This window comes from Harpia harpyja, chromosome 2 (assembly GCF_026419915.1).
Source record: "Harpia harpyja isolate bHarHar1 chromosome 2, bHarHar1 primary haplotype, whole genome shotgun sequence".
Classification (NCBI taxonomy): domain Eukaryota; kingdom Metazoa; phylum Chordata; class Aves; order Accipitriformes; family Accipitridae; genus Harpia; species Harpia harpyja.
The window spans coordinates 58,376,214-58,398,949 of NC_068941.1; the positions used below are offsets into that span (position 1 = coordinate 58,376,214).

Consider the following 22,736-nt stretch of genomic DNA (forward strand, 5'->3'; position numbering starts at 1 on the left):
TCTAGGTGCTCGAAAGCCTCCAAACATACCATTTAATGGTAAAGCAATATTATTTACATTTTAAAGACAACAAAAATTAGGTGTTTGTAATATTTGTAACTAGCACAAAGATTGTCCAACTAGTATTCTTGTTCTAATACCAGACCATAACTATCCCCAGTGGTCTTATTCTAAGAAAAGTAATAGCTAGCCTGTCATCTTAACCATGCAGTAAGCTCATCCTAACTTTAACCTGCAGCATATATGGCTGAGCCTTAAGGTGGTGAATGGAACGCAGAATCCCCTGCAGTCAATTGCAAAACACCCCTCCTTCCTCCCAGGCTTTTGAAATATGTCTGCAGCATGAGCAAAACTTCACAGTTGTAAGAGTACTTCTATTGGTTTCTGGATTTTTATGACATCAAAGATCCTAGCTTGACAGATAGTACCTGGGAATAAAATGGGATTACTGCACAGAGATGGAAGATGTGTAGCGTCTGTCTTGTCTGTGCCGGTGTCTGTCCATGTGAGTACGTACTATGAAATGTTAGCTCAGGCATTACTGAGTTAAGCAAGGTGTTGCAAGACCCTAAAGAAATGTAATAGGAAATAGTCCTATCACAGACCTGGAGTAGTGCTCTTACTGGTAATACTTCCAGCTGAGGAAAGTATATGGCAGATGAAATTTGTATTTCTCTGGTTTAACTGTACCAGAGGAACCAAGCTTTTGGTTATATGAGCAAAGGAAATTTGATACTCAGTTTGACCAGAGTTTAGATATTAAAGTAGAAATGGTTATAGTTGGGGTTTTTTTCTCAAACAAAAAAGGGGGATTTAGTTACAAGCATTTTAGCATAAAACAGCTGTGCAGATTAATGTTTTGTTTTCCAGAGAGGTTTTTCAAGGGCTTGGGGTATTTTTTAGAACTTTCATTGTTGTATTTGGATTAAAAAAACTACTTTGCGTCATTTCCTTAGGCCCTTTTAGGAGTCAAACTCCTGTTTTGTTTCCCAGTGATAAAGGAACTCATCTTTACTTGTTACATATTTTCATTTCTTTTTTCTGTCTTCTGGAAAAAAAAGGGAGTTGTTTTCATATAAGCAATATCTTTCCAACTTTTTTTTTTAAATCAATTATCTTGAAAGAAACAGAAGTTCTTGAATGAACTAAAAAGCAAGTTTTCTTACTTTTTCACCCAAAAGATATCTTTTTGGTTTACTGCCTCTATCTGTTACCCACAACCTTGACAAGTGCTTAAAGGTTAGCACATTACATATGCAGAGAGCGCTCAGAAGAACTCATTTCATTTCAGCTCTCTTTCTCTTGGATGACCTAGAGAAATATTGACTTAGTAAGGTCACAGTAATGGTGTTTGGTGATTTTTAAGCTCACACTTGCTACACATGTATGTTGGAGCAGGAACAAACAGATTCCAAGAATATGGTCAATTAAGCAAATGAGATCCAGGTAGCATATTTTAGTGTTTATTCCCTTCCTTTCTACCTCCTCCTGCTACCCAAGACAAAGCCACTGTCTTTTTGCGTGCTTCTACTCCTTGCCATTTGTCTTCTCATAAAAGCAAATAGGGTGGTTTATGTTAATCTGTATTGCTCTACGTTTTAGTAAACCAAGAAGAAACATGATAACGATCACATCTAGCAGACTTGGTGATAACCTACTGAAATGTATTAATTTGGCACTTACTCTCTTATGCTCACCTCTGCTACCTTCCAAAGTCAGATGCACTCTTTTCCACAAAAAAACACCCCACTGACTCTCCCAAACCTGTCACTGTTTCTGTCTGGCATGCTATCCCCCTCCTCTCTCCATCATCTCATGATTAGCACCACTATTATGTGACTCTTCAGCTTCCTGAGTAAAGAACTACAATGTTCTGAAAAAGGTAAAGGTTTCATCATCATAGAAGAGATGTAGCTTTTGTAGTAATTTATTCTTTTATGCCTGGAATAAAGCCCAAGATCAAGAGCCTCCCTGAGGATCTGCTTTTGATCCTTTCCCACCTGTTCCAACAAATGTAATATCACAGTGACTGAATTCACATGAGACTGTGAGCATAAAGATTTGTGCCAAAACATACATACCATGTTTTAAAAACTAGTTTCTTGGGTTTTGTTTTTTTATTTAGCAAGAGAACTCTAAACACTTGTAGCAGCCTGCTGCAGCTAACAATGGGAAGAGTAGCCAGCTGGGGTTAGCTGCAGAGATTCAAAAGAGCAAACTCACACAGGATCAGAGTGTTAGTAGGTGTCAATAGTTGCCGCCCTCCCAGTAGGTGTCAATAAGTTGATACAATGCTCTATGCCTGATAATCTTTTTCAGAACGTAAAGCTGAACACAGTGAGGTCTTCCTTGACCAACATAAATACCAATCCTTCATATATAATATTCAAGAAACTCAAATATTCTTTTATTGCTGCTAACCTCAATGAGATATGAATCCAGGAGACTAACATTAATGGAATTCAAAAGTGTAGATGGCAATCAACCATTGGATTTGGACTGACCTCACAGAAAGATTATTACAATCAGATTGCTCATTTACATATCCGGTCATTTGTATTGCTAACCTTTTCTCAGTTAGTTCATAAACGCGCAGCTTCTGCATTATGACCAACTCTGGCACTTCCAACAATGAGATGACCTTCCTGATTTTCATGTCTGCACCCTTCAAAATTGGTAAGAGTGGCTTGCTTTTCTTGGGATGAAGGGTAAAGGGCTCCTTTGTTTTCTTTGAGGTAGCTAAGGAAAGACAGGAATGGTATGATTTTGTTGGTTTTAATTTCCCCTTTTATGCTGTGAGTAGGTGCTCAAAGGTATTTGGTAACTTAAAGTCATCATGTAAAAAATTTTACTTTCTATTATCACATAATTGAAATAATTTTTTATTTACATGAAACATGGACTTATTCTAAGGTTGTAAGTATTATATATAAGGAGATGATAAAAGACTGAAATCACCTGGGATTGCTGTCAGCCATGTAGAAGCATTCCCCAGATGTAAGGGTTTTAAGGCAAAATCACATTTGTAGACATTACATGATGTTGAAACAAATGGGAAACATGAGACTTTAATTATCTTTTACTGCTGCCTTATAGAGCTGGGTGCCCTCTGGTTCCCAAGTAGTTCAGCTTTGCCAATGTTTCAGGGTTTATTGATGTGTTTGTTATTGTAAAAGGTTTTATAAGATAAACATTAGCTAAACAAATGACTTCTGAGCTTGGGAAAAAGCTCTTTATGTGTAAATGAATCCTAATAGAACCTCTGGTGATTGATGAAAAGCATGACCACTCTTGGGGCTGCTCCAGTTCTAGAGGTAGTGTGTCACATCTCAGCTTTGGTGTTAACATTCAAGTTATGTATCTCTTCCCTAAAGAAAACATATGTTTGGTGGAACTGGAGGAAGCACAGGTTTTGTTATTACCAAAATCTATACAAACGTTCCTTAACATTGAACTAAAATTTAACTAACCCCCCTTACAAGTACTGTATGACCACCCTAGTAATTCAAAAGCAGCTCAAGTGGGAATAGAGTTCCTTATCTGGTGAACTCCTAGGAAGTATCAAAAGTAAGTTTATTTTATGCATTTTTTTTTATTCCAAGTTAAGCCCTGATATGCAAATAAACTGAGGTCTAACAATAGTTAATTTAAAAAAAAAAAAAAATTATGTTTCACAAAATGCATGATGGTAATTCTCAGGATATTCAGGAACTTGCAGCTGCTGCTCTGAAGACTTCAGCATCCCTAAAGAGAAGGGTCTTAATTCTATATTATGGCGAAATTCTACTTAATGGTCTGGACAAGCTGCAGACAGGCTGTTGTCTTATCTATCGTATAAACCAGCTGTATGTGGTCCTGACAGATTTCAGAGCATTGGGAGCTTACCCTGATCTATGGAAAGTCTATAATAACACCAAATAGAGCACAAGACAATTATCCTGCATCTTTGTTTTGCGTTTCCAATCCAACAAGAGTCATACTCTGCCAGCTGAATGACGACGCAGGAAGTTACTAGACCACCCCAAGTGCAGGCTCTTGGCAAGTGCCTCGTGGAAGGAGAACTGCCAACCATCCAGCACTAACTAGAAGGGGTCTCTGTGCGTGACCTCAGTGGCATAAAGAGGCTCAAGCAAACAGAAATATCTAGTCAGAAAACAAAGTAGTTGAGGAGAGGCATACAACTGGCTGGAGGAGAACATATGCAGGCAAGCATACAGCTTTGTACTTTCACTAGAACTAAATTCATAGTGTTGTCATAAACTTAGACCTCTGAATGTGACATTAATTTCTTTTTAAAATTGAGTTAATTGATGCAGCTTTGTTGTTGTGGGGATTTTAATTGCCTTCTGCTCTACTTTTAGTAATTGCAATCTTTAGTAAAATGAAAGACCTCAAAGAAGAAAGACCTTGCTAAATTCCCCTTCTAAAGCTGGTCTGTTGTGAAAGTTGATGGTTTTGATTTTTCTCTTTCCTTATCCAGATGAAAAAAAAAAATCAAAATTGTAAAAATTGTGGAGAACTGAAAACTTACTTTAAAACCTGACAAGTTTAATAAATTAATGTTTTGTAAATAATTCTGAATTATAAACTAATCATTTTTGGTTTTTCTTTTACGTTATTGCTATGATTTCAGATCAATGCTAATACCAAAAGATTACTTTACTTTAAATTGTATAGTATTTCCAAAAGGGTTTTCTACATGTTTACTCTCTTAATCTGATTCATTAACAGGAAAGGCTTTGGTTTCAAAGAACAAAAATTTCTGGTAGAGATATTTATTCAATATCTTGTTGTAATGGGGATATAACTGAGGAAATTTCTCGTTATGGACTGCAATATTTCCCTAATTTCAAACCATCTGAATGATTGTGGATTTTTTTCTTCTGTAAAATAACCCGGTTAAAATTAACTACTACTTATCCAAATTAAGAAAACTGGAGCATACCTTCTACATAAAATAAAATGTCTATTTAAAGACTCCCGATGATACAGAACGTGCACTGTTTGATGAGAAATTACATAATGCTTAAAACTTGTTTTCTGTCTGAGCGTTGTGGACCTCAGTTTTCAGGTACAAGATTGCTCTTATTTACTGGAATAGAGAGTTCTCTGTCATTCGATTCATTAGTCCTTCCCTGGTAATTGTATATTGTGTTGATATTACCTCCTTTCTTTCTTGTCAGAAGTTCAGTAGATAGCTCTTCTTTAGAGGATTTTAGATTTTTGCGTGTTTTGATGGTTTGAGTAGAAAGAAGACAACAGAGATATATTTCGATCTACATAGTGGTTTCTGGTCTTAAAATCAATGTCCCTAATTAAAAACTAAATATAACATTCATTTTTATGTTTGCAAGCTTTGGAGGTTGGTCTCTTCCGCTCCTAATGCGATATAAAGCTTCCATTTTTTTAGAATAGAAAGATGGATTTGGTCCTGAAGCAAATCATTTCAGTGAAAAACACAATTCTTACTAACCCTGGTTTACATCAAAAAAGCATCCACGAAGGTGAGAATTTAGGCCATGATTTTAATTGCAGGAATAAAAGGTGATTACCATAAAAGCACTTCCAAAAATAAGGTAGGGGATTTATAACAGCTTGAGGTCAGCAATTGTGAGTCACCTGGTCACAATTATTATGAAGGCTGGATTTTCCCTTTCCAGTCAAATCCCAGTATGCTAACGTTTACCCTGGAGTTTTCCCTTCACCCTGGACAGTAGAAGATATTATCTCCACAGGCAAAATTGTAGAGAAATGCTTGCAAATCAAGATGTATCAGATCATTAGCAAGGAAATTTCCCCCGCATGTCTATTCAAATGCATATCTGAAAAAAGACCAAAGAGCTGACAGCCTTCTATGATGGAAGAGTTTTGTAGAATATCTATCATGGTTGGACGGCAGTATTGAAAATGTGATTCACATAATGCCAAATGCACTTTATCTTCTGTAATCCAAAAAAAAGAAAGCAGAACCATTATTCTGGGGAAAAAATGTGCATTTAATGGCTTTAAAATAAAGACTCTATATCTTGTTTGCAAAATTGAAATATAGACTCACTCCAACTGGTTTATGAGATACTACAAAAATAAATAGATGTCATTAGATCCTTATTTCAGAAATTGTATGTTACATGCTCCTCTACAGTAACTTGCCAGTTACCGTAGTTACAAACCTTTGCCATCTAGTGTGGCCCTTTGCAGACAAGTCAGTCATGAAGAGCTGTTCGTGTTATGTGAGTGCAAGGAAACAAAAAGATAGCTAGTTTAATTTTATTCATAATGGTTTTGTCTGCAGGTTTGGAATCAGTATTTAAAAAAAAATATAGCTTTGTACTACAGTTAAGGGAGAGCCAATGTTCAGGTCAGACTGGATGCTTCAGCTTTTTACAATGGCAGTCTTGCAGCTCAGCGTACCCTCATCGCTGCTCTGTCTTCTTTCCAACTTTAAAGAAAAATGTCCAATATAGCATTTTACATGCACTTTACAGTCATATTTGCAGGTATAATGTATTTACAGGGAATCGGTTGCAACACAGTAAGGATGCATAAAAAAATTTTCAATATGACACCTCACGTAAGATTTTTATAGGTTAAAAATCACATTCTCTAATTTAAAAGTAAATCCTGAGTATATTTCAGCAATGGTCTGATAGGGATTTCCCCTCTTTTTTTTTTTTTCCCCTCTTTTATTTCTTGGCGCTGCTAAAAGCGCATATCATTAAAAATATAGAGAGGAGCCTGACTTTGGGGAGTGTTTGTGAAATCTGTGAAGAGGGTGTAAGGAGGGCGTGTGCCTGCTTTTTATAAAAACACATGTGACCCGATCATGTGGAAATTGTTAGTCCAGTTCTTCAGTTCTGTGAGGAGAGTGAGAAATAATGTGAAGTTACAGTGAACCCATCTGGCCAAGCAGGAAAATCCGGTTTAATTTCTCCATTGCCAGAAATGTTAAATCACTTCCTGGGAATGCAATTCATTTGGAACATATGGAACTTGTTGGAAGAAGGTCTCCAGTGAATTCAAAACTGTACTGGAGATGAGAGCATTTCTCATAAGTAACAATCATGTTTTCCCACTAGGCAGCATGTAAGCAGTATGGGTAGCTGTATTAATGAAAAACTAAACCAATAGTAGGACCGTCTGAGATCTTGTTGAACAAGATTTGCTCGTGGTTTACTTTATTGTAAATTTTCAAGAAATACTATGTTCATTTAGGATCTTTTTTCTCAGCTTTTAAGCAGCAATAGAACATTCTGACAGAATTTTTAGCTCATTTTACATCTTGATTCAGCAAAATTACACTCTGCTTAGGAAACGGACATATTTCAAAGTATTGTCCAAGATGTCTTTGTACTTTGTGGCTAAAGAGGGTAGTTTTGGGGAGTGTTTTTTTGTTTGGCTTGGGTTTTTTTAATCAGGGACTTTATTATATATTTTAATAAAATAGTAAGATTTTTAATTTTTCTGTAAACTAAGCAAATCTAAACCTTTGACTAAAAACATGTATGAGTTCTCTTTAAAATGTAAAGAATTAATGAGTAAGACTTACTTGTTTATATACATTATTTTAAGGAAAACCTCTTTCATAACTGTTATAATGGATTCAGAATTTATAAGTATGCTACAGTACCATGTTCTGAGTCAAGCATTCATGTTATTTATGGTTTTTACAGTGAGAAGAATATTGATATTCTTTGGAAATATATGCTTCCTATTCTGTTCTAAAGAAAAGATTTTATTTTAATTAATTCAATGCTACTATAAGCAGGGATTTAGAGATAATTTCTTTTTTCATTTTTTACTTGGAGTCACATGAATTTAAGACAATATTTGGTTCTTGGAAAATGCTATACTTTTTTCTTGTGCATTTAATCATTAAGACCAAATTAGGAAAAATTAGTTGTTCTAATTTTAAAAGCACATGAAGGAAATGGAATGATGATTTGCTGAAAAAAGTGGGCTAAGTCTGATATCAAGAAAAGTGAGGCAATAAACAGAAATCTCTGTATTTACATAATGCACTATGGGGGACCTAGAGTAGTGAAAAATGGTGGCGACAGGTAGTCACCACCATATAAGTTCCTTCTAATTATTCTAGGAAAACTTTGTGATGCTATCATTTTGAATGTATTTCTTTATCTCAGTGCTCTAGTATTATTCTTTTTTTTTCCCATGCACCTGACTTGATTTTAAAATTCTTACTTTTGGTAGTTTGTGTAATCCACATTGGTCTCTCTAGCATCAGTCTTAATGAATTGCTGCAAGATTACTACAGGAACGTAGGAAGTACTTTTATCTCCGAACCTCATTCTACCTTTAAATTTTCTGGAACTTATAGTGCTTCTTCATCCTACTTAAGAGAAGTACTAATTTTGTGACTTGCACATCTGCCCTGAGGCATTATGGTTCTATGTATTTCCAGCTACAGTTTTTTACCTGGGCTAAACCCCCCAAACAACTCTAACAACCTTTAAGACTACCATCTAACAAATTTAACTAAAGTTTATGTTTGGTTGTAAATCTACATATTTTAGTGATCATCAGTTAGAAATATTGTATATTTCCAGGAAATAACTTGAAGTGACAAATAGCAAGATTAACAATGTTTTAAAATTTGATATGCTAATATGAAAAAAAATCTGCAAGCTGATGTGAATGATGACAGGAGCTGATTCAGAAGCATTCATTCAGGCCAAAGGCACTACCAGTGACACGCATTGCAGTTACTGACAACATGATTAAAGTCCATTTAAATCTGTCATAAAGCCACAGAAAAATTATCTTCCCTGATTGTCACTGTCATATCCCCATTGAGTCCTGTAACTGCTTCCCTCCCCGTTCACTGAATCACTGCTGTTCATCTTGGCCTTGCATTTTAGACCTTACAAAGGCTGTCCCCATCAAAACATTGTCTCTTTTCCATGACACAGCTTATGGTTTCAATGCTGACACTGTTTGTTGCCACAATTCCAGTCATCTCAATCTTGTCTTCTAAGCTTTTCTTAAAGGAAGCCATCATACCTTCTTTGGGGTTTTTATGGCTAACAAAACTCAACATTAAAATGTGATAATAACCTGTCCCCATCTTTCCTTCTTTTGTCCTGACCCTTCCTTTCAATTTACACTAATGTTCCCTCATTCCTTTTTCTTCTTCTGTTTGGTTTTCTTTTCCTGTTTGTTTGTTTGTTTGTTTGTTTCTCACCTTCTCCTCTTTACAATGTTCTCTCTTTACAAAGTTCCATCTCTCACAAATTATAATAGTGAATCTGGCGGGGGGGGTTCTTATTTTCTTATTTTTCTTAGCCAGTGTAACCACTTAGGTCTGGGAAAGAGAAGAAAATTATATACTGGTTTTCAAAATTCCATCACTTATTTTTTTAAAAATCTATGTATGATACACTTTTTCTTTCTTTGCAACTGATACTTTGATTCATTCTGTGATTTTATTGTTTCTTTGGCATGTTAACTTTCTTCAGACTATAGAAGTTAATGCCTTTGTTGCATTACTGGAGCAAAATGGTGCTTCTGAGCAAATATGTGTTTGTAAAAAGCAAGGGAAACGCTTTTCAAGCAAGGGGCTGCTGTTGTTTTAATGTTAGTCTGATGGTACGACATTTTTGAATGTCAAACTCAAGCAACATATTTAACTAGTCAGAGTACAGGTGAAACAGAAAGAATCACAAAAGTATTCTTATGGCTATTACCAATCTGTAAGGTATTTATTAATATATATTGTCTAAGACATGTTCTATTTGAAATTTTATACAAAATATGATCCAGGAAATGCTATAAAATACTATTTTATATAGCAGGACAAATCAAATCCTGAAATGAAATTTTCAAAGCCTATTTCAGGAACTCTATAGAAAGTCTGAAACTGGTTGGTTTGTGATTTCTGTCCATCACTCTCCTCTTTCTGTGAAGTCTGCAGCAGGAAAATGTGCTGAACAAAGGCTAGACTGACATGAGTGAAAGGGATGTAAAATTGATACCTTAACTCACATGGCAACTCTGCATACATTGCATACACAATCTGATTTCTCATCCAGCCTTTCTTACCTTTATTGTATCTGCGCATTCTTTAATTCTGCTTATGTGTATGCCATCTAAATTCCATTTTGCTATTCATCCAACCTAGAACCTACTTATTTTAGGAAAAATACACTCAGAAAGTTCATCTGCATTAGTCTGAAAGAAAAGCATTATATGAAAAATTTTTACATCCATTGTAAAAAAAAAAAAACAACAATTTTCCAACTCCAAAAACAATTACAGCCAATATGAAAACAATTCTATTACTTGTCTCTGAAAAACTGTATAAAAAGTAAGAAATTGGTATGTTACAGAACAACATACTTGTGAGCCCGAGTCCTAACTATATGGAGTCAATGGCAGAACCCTACCTGAGTTCTGTAGAAGAAAGATTTGGCATTTTAGTCTCATTTTCAGCCACACAGTTTTTGTCTTCAGTCCTTCAGAATTATTTAGCAATTTCCAGGGGAATTTTGTGGGCAGTTATTCCAGGATGATTATTTCAAAATGCAATCATTGGAATGTCTTATTAACTCCATCTCTTCCCTTCTTTCCTAGTCCTCTTTTTTTTTTTTTTTAACAGTAATTAGTTTCATAATCGATTATAAGATACTCAAACAGGAACTTTATGTTTCTCTCCAGAGTGCTTAACACACTGACACCTCAGTTCTTTCTAGACCTTCTGGACACTCATAAAATCTACGTTAAGATTTTATAATGTTTTCTAATAGTCTTTTTTTTTAATAGTGGTATCATTTATTTTTTCTTTCAGGCTATGCCTGTTATTTCAGAGAAGGAGAAGGCTGGTGAGTAAATATCTACTTGTTTTCTCATTTCCTTGTATTTGTTTTGTGGAATACAGTGTTACTTAACTAAGTGATAAAAGACGGGCTTCAGCTGTGGGGTTTCGAATGTGTAGGATTACAGACCTGACAAATGTCTGTGTAAAGGTTATTCTTTGTTACCTGAAAAGGATATTTTCTCTTTCTGAAAAGCAGTCCAGCTTTCTGTGTGATACTAATAAAGATGTTTGAAACTATCCTACAAAGTAATGGGTTGAATTGCAGCTGCCCCCTGTATGTCAGTCATCTTCTAGATACTAACTTGTTACTTGGTGTTAAAATCTATTTTGATTTATTTGATGTCTCGATCAACAAATGCCAATGGGTTTGTCCAAGTCAGTGGAATTTCATGACTTGGTGTGAACTTTACTGTCTGTCTAAGTATGGCAGGAAATTTTGGTTATCTGGAGTATTTCACTGGAGATGATAATTTTTATTTTGGCTAAGTACTTTCAGAATATTGAAAGGTTGTTTTTCTATTTTTTTCTGTTATATACGTTCTCTGAACACTATATACACTTTGGTGTTGCCATGTGAAATCTATTAGTGATTGTCTGCTAGACACTGTCAAAAGGGTGTATTGTGACAAATACTAGGGAATGCTCCACTCTTAGCATTATGGATCTCTAGAATCTCTGTTGGTTTCTTCATCATTTATTGTACTTGATAGTTTGCTACTGTACTTCAAATATAGTTTGAAAAATACCTCAAAATATTCAAATGCTACCTGGCATTCTGATTTATATCTGATTTTTGTTGGTGACATTTTCTTGCATTATCTTGGTTCAGATTACTTCTTTCCTTTTGCCTATTAAGGGAAAGGAATAGGTTGAAAAAAAAATTTTTGAGAGAAAAACCCCAGTGCTAATCAGTACTGTAAAAGCTATGGAGCTGTCTTGTCCATATGTTGTCATATGCTGTCAGGATGTTGCTATTTTAGCTGTTGACATTCATAAATAATTCCCAAACTGTGACTCATATTTAATAAGCATTTTCTTTATAGATTTTGCAGGTGGTATTATTTGGTATTTCTTTTTCTGAGGCAGTTTGTATTTGGCCACATCCTTTAAATTATGTCAAAACATGTAAACTGATTACAACTGGCCCTACTATTTGCAGCTGATTTCAAACACTTTGTCAAGCAGCTATGCAACGTTATAGGGTTTTGTACATCTTTAGCAATTATGTACCATACAAGATTAAAAGCTCTCTGAAAGTCATTAAAAATCTTCAGGGCATAGCGATGTAATGACCCCAGTTTTATGCTAGAGGAATAGTGCTGCAACAAGTGTTTGCCATAGCTAATGGCTTGTAAAATCAGAAATAAAACCCAAAGCTCTAACCTTACTTCTTCAGTTTCAGAACTACTTATCATGTCAGTGTTGATGATAGTATGAAATACATTTATTTTTGACATACATTTTATAACCCATACATATGCATATGAATCTCTCTCTCTTTTTCCTTCTTCCTGCCCAGATTTCACTGTTTTGTTGGGGGGTTTTTTTGTGGACAGCATTATATTTAATATTACAAATATTAGGTAGAACTTCATGCTATGTGGAGTCAGTTTGCTGACATTATCATGTACATGAGCACAAGCTACACTGTGAATGGAAATGTGGTTGCCTTTTAATCAGTTTTGGCTTTTGTTTAACTCTTTACAGCTCAGGAGCTCACAAGGTTATGATGCTTTTTGGAAATATTAAGCATGCGTTCGGGAGATGATTATTTAAATCAGGCCTATTGACTGAAGTCACTTGGTTCTAGGGGTAGTTAGTGCCATTTCTCTCAAATGCAATTGGATCTTGATTCAGACATCCAGGTCTCATGTTTTGCAATTTAACTAGCCTTTGTTTGATCATTGCTGCTTACACTTCACCAGATAAATGACATTGCATAAGACTCGTGAATGACAAAGCCATAAGCAAGGTGTGAAAGCCCTCAAAAAAAAACTTATAGCATGTTTACATGTCTGCTGTAAGAGAACAAAACAAATACTAATTTTGATATTTATTAGGAAATACCAACAATCTAACTCTTTCTAGTTTATATTCTTACAGACTAAAATATGTTACAAAATACAAAAAGGACTTTTTTATTTTACTACTGACAATGTTAATAACACAGTAGGTAAAAAGAATGGATAGCATTGTATTAAATTAAAATTAGATTAAAAAGGAACTCAAAATGTCTAGTCAAACATCTTTTCTCATTTTGAGAATCTGAATAATTTCTTGTACTTCCCTCTTTCCTACTTAATACTATTTCGTTTCATCTGGGACTGGAGTGAGAAATACAAGAAAGTAAAAAGGCTGTTATTTCAAAGTTTCTGGTTCAGAAATTCTACATACAGAAATAAAAACCTGTTTTTACAAGACTTTCTATTCTGTAGATTCCAGATACTTTGATACTTTCAAATGCTTTTCCTATAGGCAACGAAACTTTTAGATCCTTAAATGGACCAAGCTGCTTAAGCAGCTTAGAAGTTCACACATTACTGATTATGTTTATAGCAGTTGTTACTCCTTGAAATGAAATATTTTCTCAATTTTATATATTTTCCAACATGCAGTAAATTTTGACTACATCAAATACAAACTTTCAGATGGAGTACCTAAAAAAAAAAAAAAAAAACAACACCACACACTATTTTTAGGTTTAGAGCAAAGCCAAACATAATCTGAAAACATTGCTGCTTTTGTCAATTAATAACTCAGGAGTTGCATAACCAGTTATTTTTTTTTTTTTTTTTACAGTGGAAAGTGCAGTAAAACCTGCAATTGCAGAGTGCCTTTGGCAAAAATCTATAAACGATCAGTGTATTGAGCAGAACATCAGTCATGCCTAACTGTGTACACTATTGCTTAAAGTTGTGTGAATTGGGGCTTTGCAAATGATGTACTGTGGCATCAGCTATTTCTGAGAAATGCATTTTTAAGAAGTCTCAATATTGTTGACATTTCTGGCAATGGTGAAAAAAAAATTTTTTCAAAAGGGCTTTTTTAAGGTAGAAGTTAAGATCAAGCAACATGCACAGTCAGGGAAAATAATGGCTCAAGCCAAGAGATGACTCAGGGCTGGAACTATTGGCACCTAAATCAGGAATGCAGGCCAGCAACCAGCTTCAAAAGACTGTTTTTTCAGATGTATCCATCTTTCTTTTGAGTAATTTATGTAGTTCCATGCCTTTACTTACCTTGCTGACTGTTGTGACTTTTATTCTCAAATTCTGTCCGTGAGCTATGAAGAAATTTGAGGGATGGAGGGTTCATCTCACCTCTCAATAATGAAGGTGTCTGTCTCGGACTTACTGGTGTTGGCTTCATTTATAGTCTAAAAAATAATCAGCATATGAACTTTTGGTTCACCTGGCTATATGTCAGCATTTCGTTTACTGATGTGAATCACACACGAGACTTCATAAATGGTATTGGTTGACTCTCCACTAACTGTAGAGTCAGGATGGCTTCTAACAGAGACACCAATATTCAGTACAATGAATTCACAGTGAGGTTCCTAATTCAGGGCTAACATCAGTTTCTGGAGCAGTGTTCCCAAAACAAAGGTGAAATGTAATCGTATTCAAGTACTGCCTAAATCTCTTTGTGGACCTACTTCATGATTTCCCAATTTATCCTCAAATATTTGTAGGTAATATTGAACTCTGTTTGTGACTTAGAAACATTGCTACAACAGAGCCAGTGGGAAAGGTAGAGTGAATATCCACATCTGGTCAGGGACTAGCACAGCTTATTTCTCTTGAGGTGATGAAACTATGTGCTATCACATAAACAGGGCTGAAGGTTTAGTCTAGCCCTAAATAAATATTAAATAAATATTAACACCATTGGTCCATAATTTCCAGCATTATAATAAATAAATTTTTCCTGTGCATAAAACTGCCCTGTGGTATTTTGGTTGAATACACATTTAGAAGAGTTGCTGCTCTAAAAATAAAATAAGCAGTTTTTAAGCCATTGAGTATTACATTTAGTTTTTAAGTACAAACTTGGATCAATTACAAAGCACAGAACACATGACTTGAAATAAAAAAGCAAGTGGCACTACTCATCTGTAGCAGTAAAAATTCCCAAGCAGAATAGCAAGTGAACATGCTTTTGAGAGCTTTCATGATTCTACCAAAATATTACCTCTTGCTTTAAAGTTATGCTATGGGAAAAGTGCACAACCTCTTTGGATAAATATCAGTACTCTCTTTTTAGAGAGGTCTACTTCAGCACAAATAAAAGTGTCAGTCTTTGACATGGAGTAGAACAGATTTGATAGCCCATTTCTCATCTGTGTTTTGGTGATCAGCAAGCAAACGAGGACAAAGTATTAAGCACAGTCAAAGACAGCAGCCTTATTGGATCTCTGGCCAATGTAAAGTGTTTGAAAACTCCCCAGTGTTAGTATTACAGTATGGGCCTAGCAGTGAACAAGTCTCATTTTTTCTGCATCTCCTCTAGATTTCTGGTAAAGATACTATTTAATAAAGTACAGGCTCAATGTCCTTTGGTGTTAATTACCCTGGTTGCCTTTGATTCACAAGGAAGACAAATACACAGACGATTAAAGGGACCTTGACGGCAGGGTATTTCCTCTCACAGACTCTAATTGTTGGTGTCAGGCAGCAGAGGACACTTGGTGCTCTGCCCCATGGTGAGATGAGCTGCAGAACAGGAGGTGATGGAGTGATGACAAGGGGGGTCAGGCCCGTCTGTGAGAACTCGCAGCAGGAGGACCTTGAAAATCCAGTAGCGACAGGTTCACTGTCATTAAACAAGGCACATAAAAGACCAACTGCTTGGTGCACTAGGTAGAGCTCTTTTAATTTCATTTGATTTAACCACAGCTCTAATCAAAAAGGAAAAAAAAATCTTCACTAGACTTTACAAACATGTTCTAGATCCAGAGAAATCAATTCTTTCTATGAGCGTTATCCACTGGATGCTCTGTTTTCATGGAGTCATTAAAGGTTCATCCATACATGACTTATTTTGAACCTAGAGCAAACATTAAAAACTTTAATCTGACTGGCTACAGGATATCAGTTTCCACATAAACTGGAGAGAAATGCAAGTTAATTGGCACAGTTACTAGTTTTCTGTCTGCTTTACAATATCTCTAGAGAGCATTCTAGAATAAATTGGGCAAAATGAATTATTAATTGTTCCTTTTTGTAAGTATTGTATCTGGATTTAGTAGAATAGTCTTATTAGTGTTTTTGTGAGACCGTAGTATAAAGAACCAGTTCCTAGCTAGGTAATCTTTCTTTTACTGTTGATGTTGCAACAGTTATAAAATTTGTTTTAGCTGAGTGTTTGCTTTCTAAATAAAAATGTCAGGTGAGCACTCACACTTCAGTCTGTCATACTAAAAAACAGTTACAGAAACTCTGCCAGAATATGCATGGATGTCTGCCAAACACTAACAGATGCTAATAGATATATTTTTATTCCACTGTCATTTATTTCATTACTAGAAAAACGGTTTGTGATGCCAATAGATACCGAAAGCTGACATTTCATGCTAAGATTCCTGATGATGTTTAGTCATTGGGTTCTTTTTATTTTTTCTAAATGTAGTAAAATAGCTGATGTCATTATTTTTGGTATTCGATTTTTAGTGGCTTATTAACCACACACTACCGTAGTTGTTCTTCTGAATATATTACTTCACTTTTAAAAGTCACACCATATTCACTGAATGCATGTGGATATAAACACATAAACTTTAAAATGCACGTAGCACTGTGCAAAGCCAAAGTCTTATTAATCTTAAGGTGCCGTGGCCATTTTCTTTAGGTTTTGGACAAAACAGTAGGTCCTGGGACTGCAGCTTTTCTCTGAAAGTCCACTTAAAACCTTGCTAAATGCACTGGAAGCAGGATGGCCCCTAAAACTCTTCATGATTGTCTGTTGTATGTTACTTTCGTGAGTCTTAAAAAGTGAAGGGTAGGGCCAGGTAGCATGAATGTTCTCTGAGGGGGAGCCAGCAGTCAAGAAGGCTGTACACCACTGAAGAAGGACACAAACGTTAGGTCCCGTGCCTGAACAGGAAAACAGGTGTTTTCTGGAAGGCTAGAACAAATTCCATTAAATCGTTGCATAATAATAAAGTACATCTGAAGTATCTGAGAACTAACAGAACCTCTTGTGCATTGAATTCTTAAATATTTAGCCAGCTTGTTTTCTTATTCCACCTGCATTAGTATGGGCCATCAGTATGGACTTCCTTTTATACTTTTTTGGAAGAGTTTCTTAAATCAAAATATGCTGCTGTTATCTTCAAAGGCATTTAATTTTTTTCATTTCTTCAATACAGTCTCATCTATTTTGATCTTTAAAATACTTAGAAAAGCTTAACTGAATTATTTTAGGCCAATAGCAAGGATAGGCCATTATTTTTACATGGCATTGGTCCATGTCATGCACTTCAATGCTTTTGCAGCTATGATGTTTTTCTAGATTCTTTCATGTTTGTGTTAATTGTGGAAACAACTTTAAATTTTTCCTCAACAAATATTCAAATGTCGGTATTCACTTTAGAGAAAACAAGCAGTGCCTCGGTGCCTTATATTCCTGTGATGAGCAATTGAATTTTGATTTCTTTGCTGGTTTGCTGTCTTCTTTTAATTTCTGTTATAGAATTACCTTATTCTAATCAAGATACTTCCCTGATAGGAATAAAGATATATATAGTGCCAGCTGCCGGCCATCATGCTAAACCTTTCAGCTGTCCCTTTTCTGTCCAATCTAATGTGTTTTTAAGGCAATATATACTTTCTTTGTTAAGGCAAGTTATTTTATCCTAGGAACTATGTGATTAGAAAAAAATCAAGCATTAGCATTGAAGTCTTTTAAACATATTTTGACACTAATATTATAAGTTTCATCACAGATTGATAAGTTCTGTCTCTCATAACAGACTTCATCACCTATTAGTGAAACACAGTTAAACAAAGGATAACTCAAGATAACTCTCTTGAAAGGGACCTTTGGAGATCCTTCTTCCAACCTCCTGCTCAAGCAGGACCAGCCCTGAGGTCTGACAAGGTTGCTTAGGGCTTCATCCAGTCCGGTCTTGAAAACCTCCAAGGACAGAGCCTGTGCAACCTCTGTAGGCTACCTGCTCCACTGCTGTACAGTCTCCATGGAGGAGACAGTTTTCCTTATATCCAGCCTGATCCTTTCTGGTTTCAGTTTATGCCTGTTGTTTCTTGTCATCCTCACATGCACAATGTGAAGAGCCCAGCTCCATCTTCTTGTTGGCCCCCCATGAGGTCCTGGGGAGCTGCTGGTAGGACCCCAAAAGCCATCTCTTCAGGCTGAACAACTCCCGCAGCCTCAGCTTACAGGCCAAGTGATCCAGACCCTGACCAACTTGGTGGCCCTCCCCTGGACTTGTTCCATTTTATCGATGACTCTCTTGTATTGGGAGAATCCTGAAACTAGACTCAGTATTGCAGATGTGGTCTAACAAGCACTGAATAGAGGGGGATAATCCCTTCCCTCCTTCTACAGGCCATGCTTTTATTGATACATCCCAGAATGCTGCCAGCTCTCTTTGCTGCCAGGGCACGCTGCTGGCTCATGTGCAGCTCACTGTCTGCCAAGACCCCAGGGCCTTTTCCATAGAGCTGCTCTCCAGCCAGTTTTTTATCATTTATTTATCCACCCTTCCAGACTGTAAAATCCCAACTTGCAAACAAAAATATTGTGGCAAACAATGTTTCATGATTGAGCTCTTTATTGTCAAAGCAGAATATGCAGCAGAAGGCTTATGAATTTGTTACTTTCAGTAAATTCAGTTTAGTATTACATTATAACTAATTATAATGTGCTCACATTTTAGAACACCACCATACAGACTGTAAACTGGTACTCAGTATATTCTGGCTAGTATCGTATATTTAATCTTAATCAAGTTGCTTTTCAGTATAAAGCTAGTTATCAGTTACACAGTGGTTTGGTAGCATTTATGTTACCCAGCCCAAATTGTGGTCTCTTATTGTATCGGACCCCAGAAACATTCTAAAAGAAGTAGTCTCTGACCCAAAATAGCTTTTAAATCAAAGCAAACATGAACAAGTTGTTCTTCCTTTCCTTTTTTGGCTATAACAAGAATAACAGAGAATGGTGATAACCAATTAATCAAGTTATTTCTAGCCTAATTTTGTTCACAATGAGTTCATGGTAAAGACTTGTGTTGGTTCAGATGAAATATAAACAAGTTCACTTGGTCCTAATTGATACTGACACGTAATCATTAGGCTATGGTTTCCAAAGTAGTGATGTGACTGTTGATTTGGAAATCAGGTGATGAGCTTTCTTTTTCAGTGTCCAGAAATAGAGTCAGCTTCTGAAAAGCTGAGGTGCCCAGAGCCAAACTTTAAAAATAACTTTTGGCTACATTTTCACAGTTATGTAGGTACCTGAAGATGAAAAACAAATCTCTCTGTTGTGATACCTGCTTATCGTACACCAATTCCCAGTAAAGGTTACGTTTGGGCAGTAAAATCTGCACATGACCCAGAATTATGAAGGTACCTAGTCATTTCTGAAAAATTTAATAAGCTCTTCTTTACTTCTTTGGGTTCCTAGACAACATTCAAAACATCTGTAAGATCATATTACGCTTCTGTGTTCATATTTGAAAATAGGACTCATACTGCTAAGTTGTTTCAGAGTTGCCGAAGATAAACCTGAGAGCTGAACAATTTTAAGTCATTTTTAATACGAAGAGCTTAGAGCACTTAAGAAAGTGTGGCTAGATAACATTTCTCTTTTTGCATCTGTTAAAACAGAAGGGTAAGAAATGGGTTCAGTCCCAGATTACCTGGGACATGGGCTTTACTCCACAAAGCCAGCACAGGGTTTTGCTGTTTATATATTTTAGGTACTTACACTCACACTTTAAAGTCCTGTCTTTTTAGAATAAAAAGCTCCTTTTCACAAATCCTTAGGGAAAAGAGAGAGGTCTTTGATGTTTGATGAGAAGTCATGCTTATTTACATTCCTCTAAGGACATGCTGAAAACTCAGGTGAGAGACACCCAAAAACACATTTTGGATTAGGCACACCTGGAGGCAAAAGTGTCTTCCTGATGTAGAACCATCCCTGGCAGCACAGTGATAGGGCTGTATGTAACTGCAGTGTCACAGGTTGCTCAGACTGGTTTTTTTTCCTTGTTAGATTCTCTAGTGTATGGTAGATGCCATTGGTCTTTAAAATGCACCAGTGTATGATTCTTATACACAAAGTCAGTCAGTTGCCTCATGCAATTGTTTTATTGCTATCTTCAATCTACCTTTGTGTTGATTTTGGCTATTAGTGAATCTCCCCTTCGTGACATTTTAGGAAAGAATCAGATAACTGCACGGAATTGTTGCTTAATTCATAAGTATTACAAACAATGAAAGAACTGAAAACCAAGTTTATTGAATTTGTTATCTATCAATTGACTTACATAGAGCACTGTTTACAGAACAAAGCCCATGCCTATACTAGAAAGATTTTGCTTTTGTAGTTACCATGGAAGGCTCTCAAAGCAAGGATGAAACTCCAGAATGTTCAGAGAGTGCCAAGGACTTATTTTCATGGTATAGCTTTTGCTAACACTTTGAGTGGAATAGCATTTTTTGTGTCAGCACAAGTGTGTCTTCAGCAGGGCTCTATTTCACATTCATAACTGATATACCCTCTCCTGCAAAATTTTAGTGTATTATCAGGTTAATCGATTTTATCAGGTATCATTTCATCATTATCAGGGCATTTGTGGCAGAAAAATGTTTGGAAAGTTGGAAGACACTCATGGGATAATCTCTAGTTTTCCTAAAATTTCTTTCACCCTTTTAGAGGAAGATCTCAGACTTGTACTTTTTATACAGATCACCCTTACAACTTAAGCGTGGCTCTGTTTCGAAGCATGGATCCAGAGTAGTATTTGTAGGAAAAATGCCTTTTAGCAGCCATTCAATTAGCTATTGCAGCATCAGACAATAACAATGGGTCAAGTGGAAGACAGTGTTTCTGGCACACAAGTTAGAGTAGGATTCACTGCTAGCTTGGAAGCAGTACTGGCTTCTTCAGTCGGGGATTTTAATACCTGCCATTCCTTCCAACAGTAAAAGTTTTTGCACCTCATCTCTTTTTTTGTCTCCCAGTACAATAGTTGTCCATATTTGATTACTCTGAGTTGATAACCATTTGACGTTTATGTGCAATTGTTTGTCTGTTCCTGTAAAAGAATGACAGGACATCAAATAAAGGTGGCAGATTCAAAACAGACAGGGGGAGGCACTTCTCCATGCAATCTAGAACTGAACTATGGGGCTCCTTGCCTCAGTATTGGGCAGATCCTAAAGTTTTACACAGGTTTAGAAAAAGTCTAGACAAACTAACAACAGAGAAATTGATTAGCATAACCGTATCCTCAATGAAATAAATGACAGTCTTACTACTGATTTTCGTCAGATTTACCCAAATCATAACCCTCTATGTACCAATTCAAAACTTGCCCAGGATCTTGAAGTACTATTGCAATATTTCCAGTGGATAAGTCACTATCCAAATATTGAAGTAGTTTTTAATGTGTCAGAAATGGTATTTTGTAGTAAAAATGTATTGAATATTCAGCCCTAATATGCACACTGAATATATTTTTATTACATGATTGTTTCTTACGTTTTGTAAGAGGCATGTATTTCCTCCAGGAAAGAGTACCAACTACCCATCATCAAATTAAGAATACTGTATAAGTTATACAGCAACAGCAAAAGTCCTCCACGTGTTAGGAAACTTTCTAGCAGTAGCTAGAGGGATCTTAGAATTTGTGGAAATCAATCAATAATCAGAATACAGTAAGTCAAGGCAATTTTTCAGCTGAATATAGAGCAAAGAAAAAAAAGTACGAGCATATCTCATAAGAATATAGAAACACAAACATAACCAAAGACCATACTAGAAACTGTGGAGATATATAGATATAGAGAGATATGTTACAGTTGTAACCAAAACTGGGCATTATTTTGTTTTTAATGAGGAACTGGACATTGAAAAACTAACCAAGAAAGGTTCCAATCTAAGAAGTTGCTACATATATTAACTTTTGCAGTACATTTCAAAGGCATTTCCGGAGAGGCAATGTATGCCACATTAGACAAACTAAGAGGAATAAGAAACAGACATCTTTTCATAAAGCAAACCTAGATAAAAATCTTCAGCAAAGTAAATTGCATTTAGTTATATTAAAAGACTGAGAGATAAGAAATGAGCCATACTTTTTTTTTTTCCCCTAGAATAATCATTACAGCTTAAGTAAGTTAAGCTAACTCTACTGATCCATAGAAAGAATTCCACATCTGGAAAATCTTTGCTACATCTGTGTTGGGGTTTCATGCTTTTTGGTGCTTTGTTCACTGGTTCCCATGACTCTAACTTAAACCTCTCTCTTATTTTCTTAAGTGCATTCCAGTTCAACTAAAGATGTAGTGATCATTTCATTTCCTGAGACCTGTTATTTAAGCTTCCTTACCTGTTTTCCTTAAACCAAGCAAAATAAACCCTTAAAAATAAAGCAGCGTAAAAAAAAAGACAAAGTGTCTTTGTAATATTCAGCAGTATGGACAGTCATTTTAATAGACTGAAGTGAGATGGAGAATTGTAATTGTCAAAGATAACAGGCAAGTAAATGTGTTGTTATTGTAGACTTCCAGCTGTGTTTAGCAAGTAGCAGCAAGCACAACGCTACTAGGTGAGACAAACTCCAGCACCAAAACTCCCTGTCTGCCAGGTACCATGCAGTCGCAGCACTGCTTAAAATCTGAATTGTATTGGCCAAACTAATACAGAGCAGACA

General features: G+C 35.9%; 1 protein-coding gene across 1 annotated transcript in view; it reads left to right on the forward strand.

Moving 5' to 3' along the window:
- The window catches only part of DLC1 (DLC1 Rho GTPase activating protein), a 217,882-nt gene that overhangs the window by 74,174 nt on the left and 120,972 nt on the right, over positions 1–22,736 (forward strand). Inside the window, exon 4 of the mRNA XM_052779980.1 lies at positions 10,802–10,835. Coding sequence (XP_052635940.1) covers positions 10,802–10,835 — 34 coding nt within the window. The remainder of the gene's footprint in view (positions 1–10,801; positions 10,836–22,736) is intronic.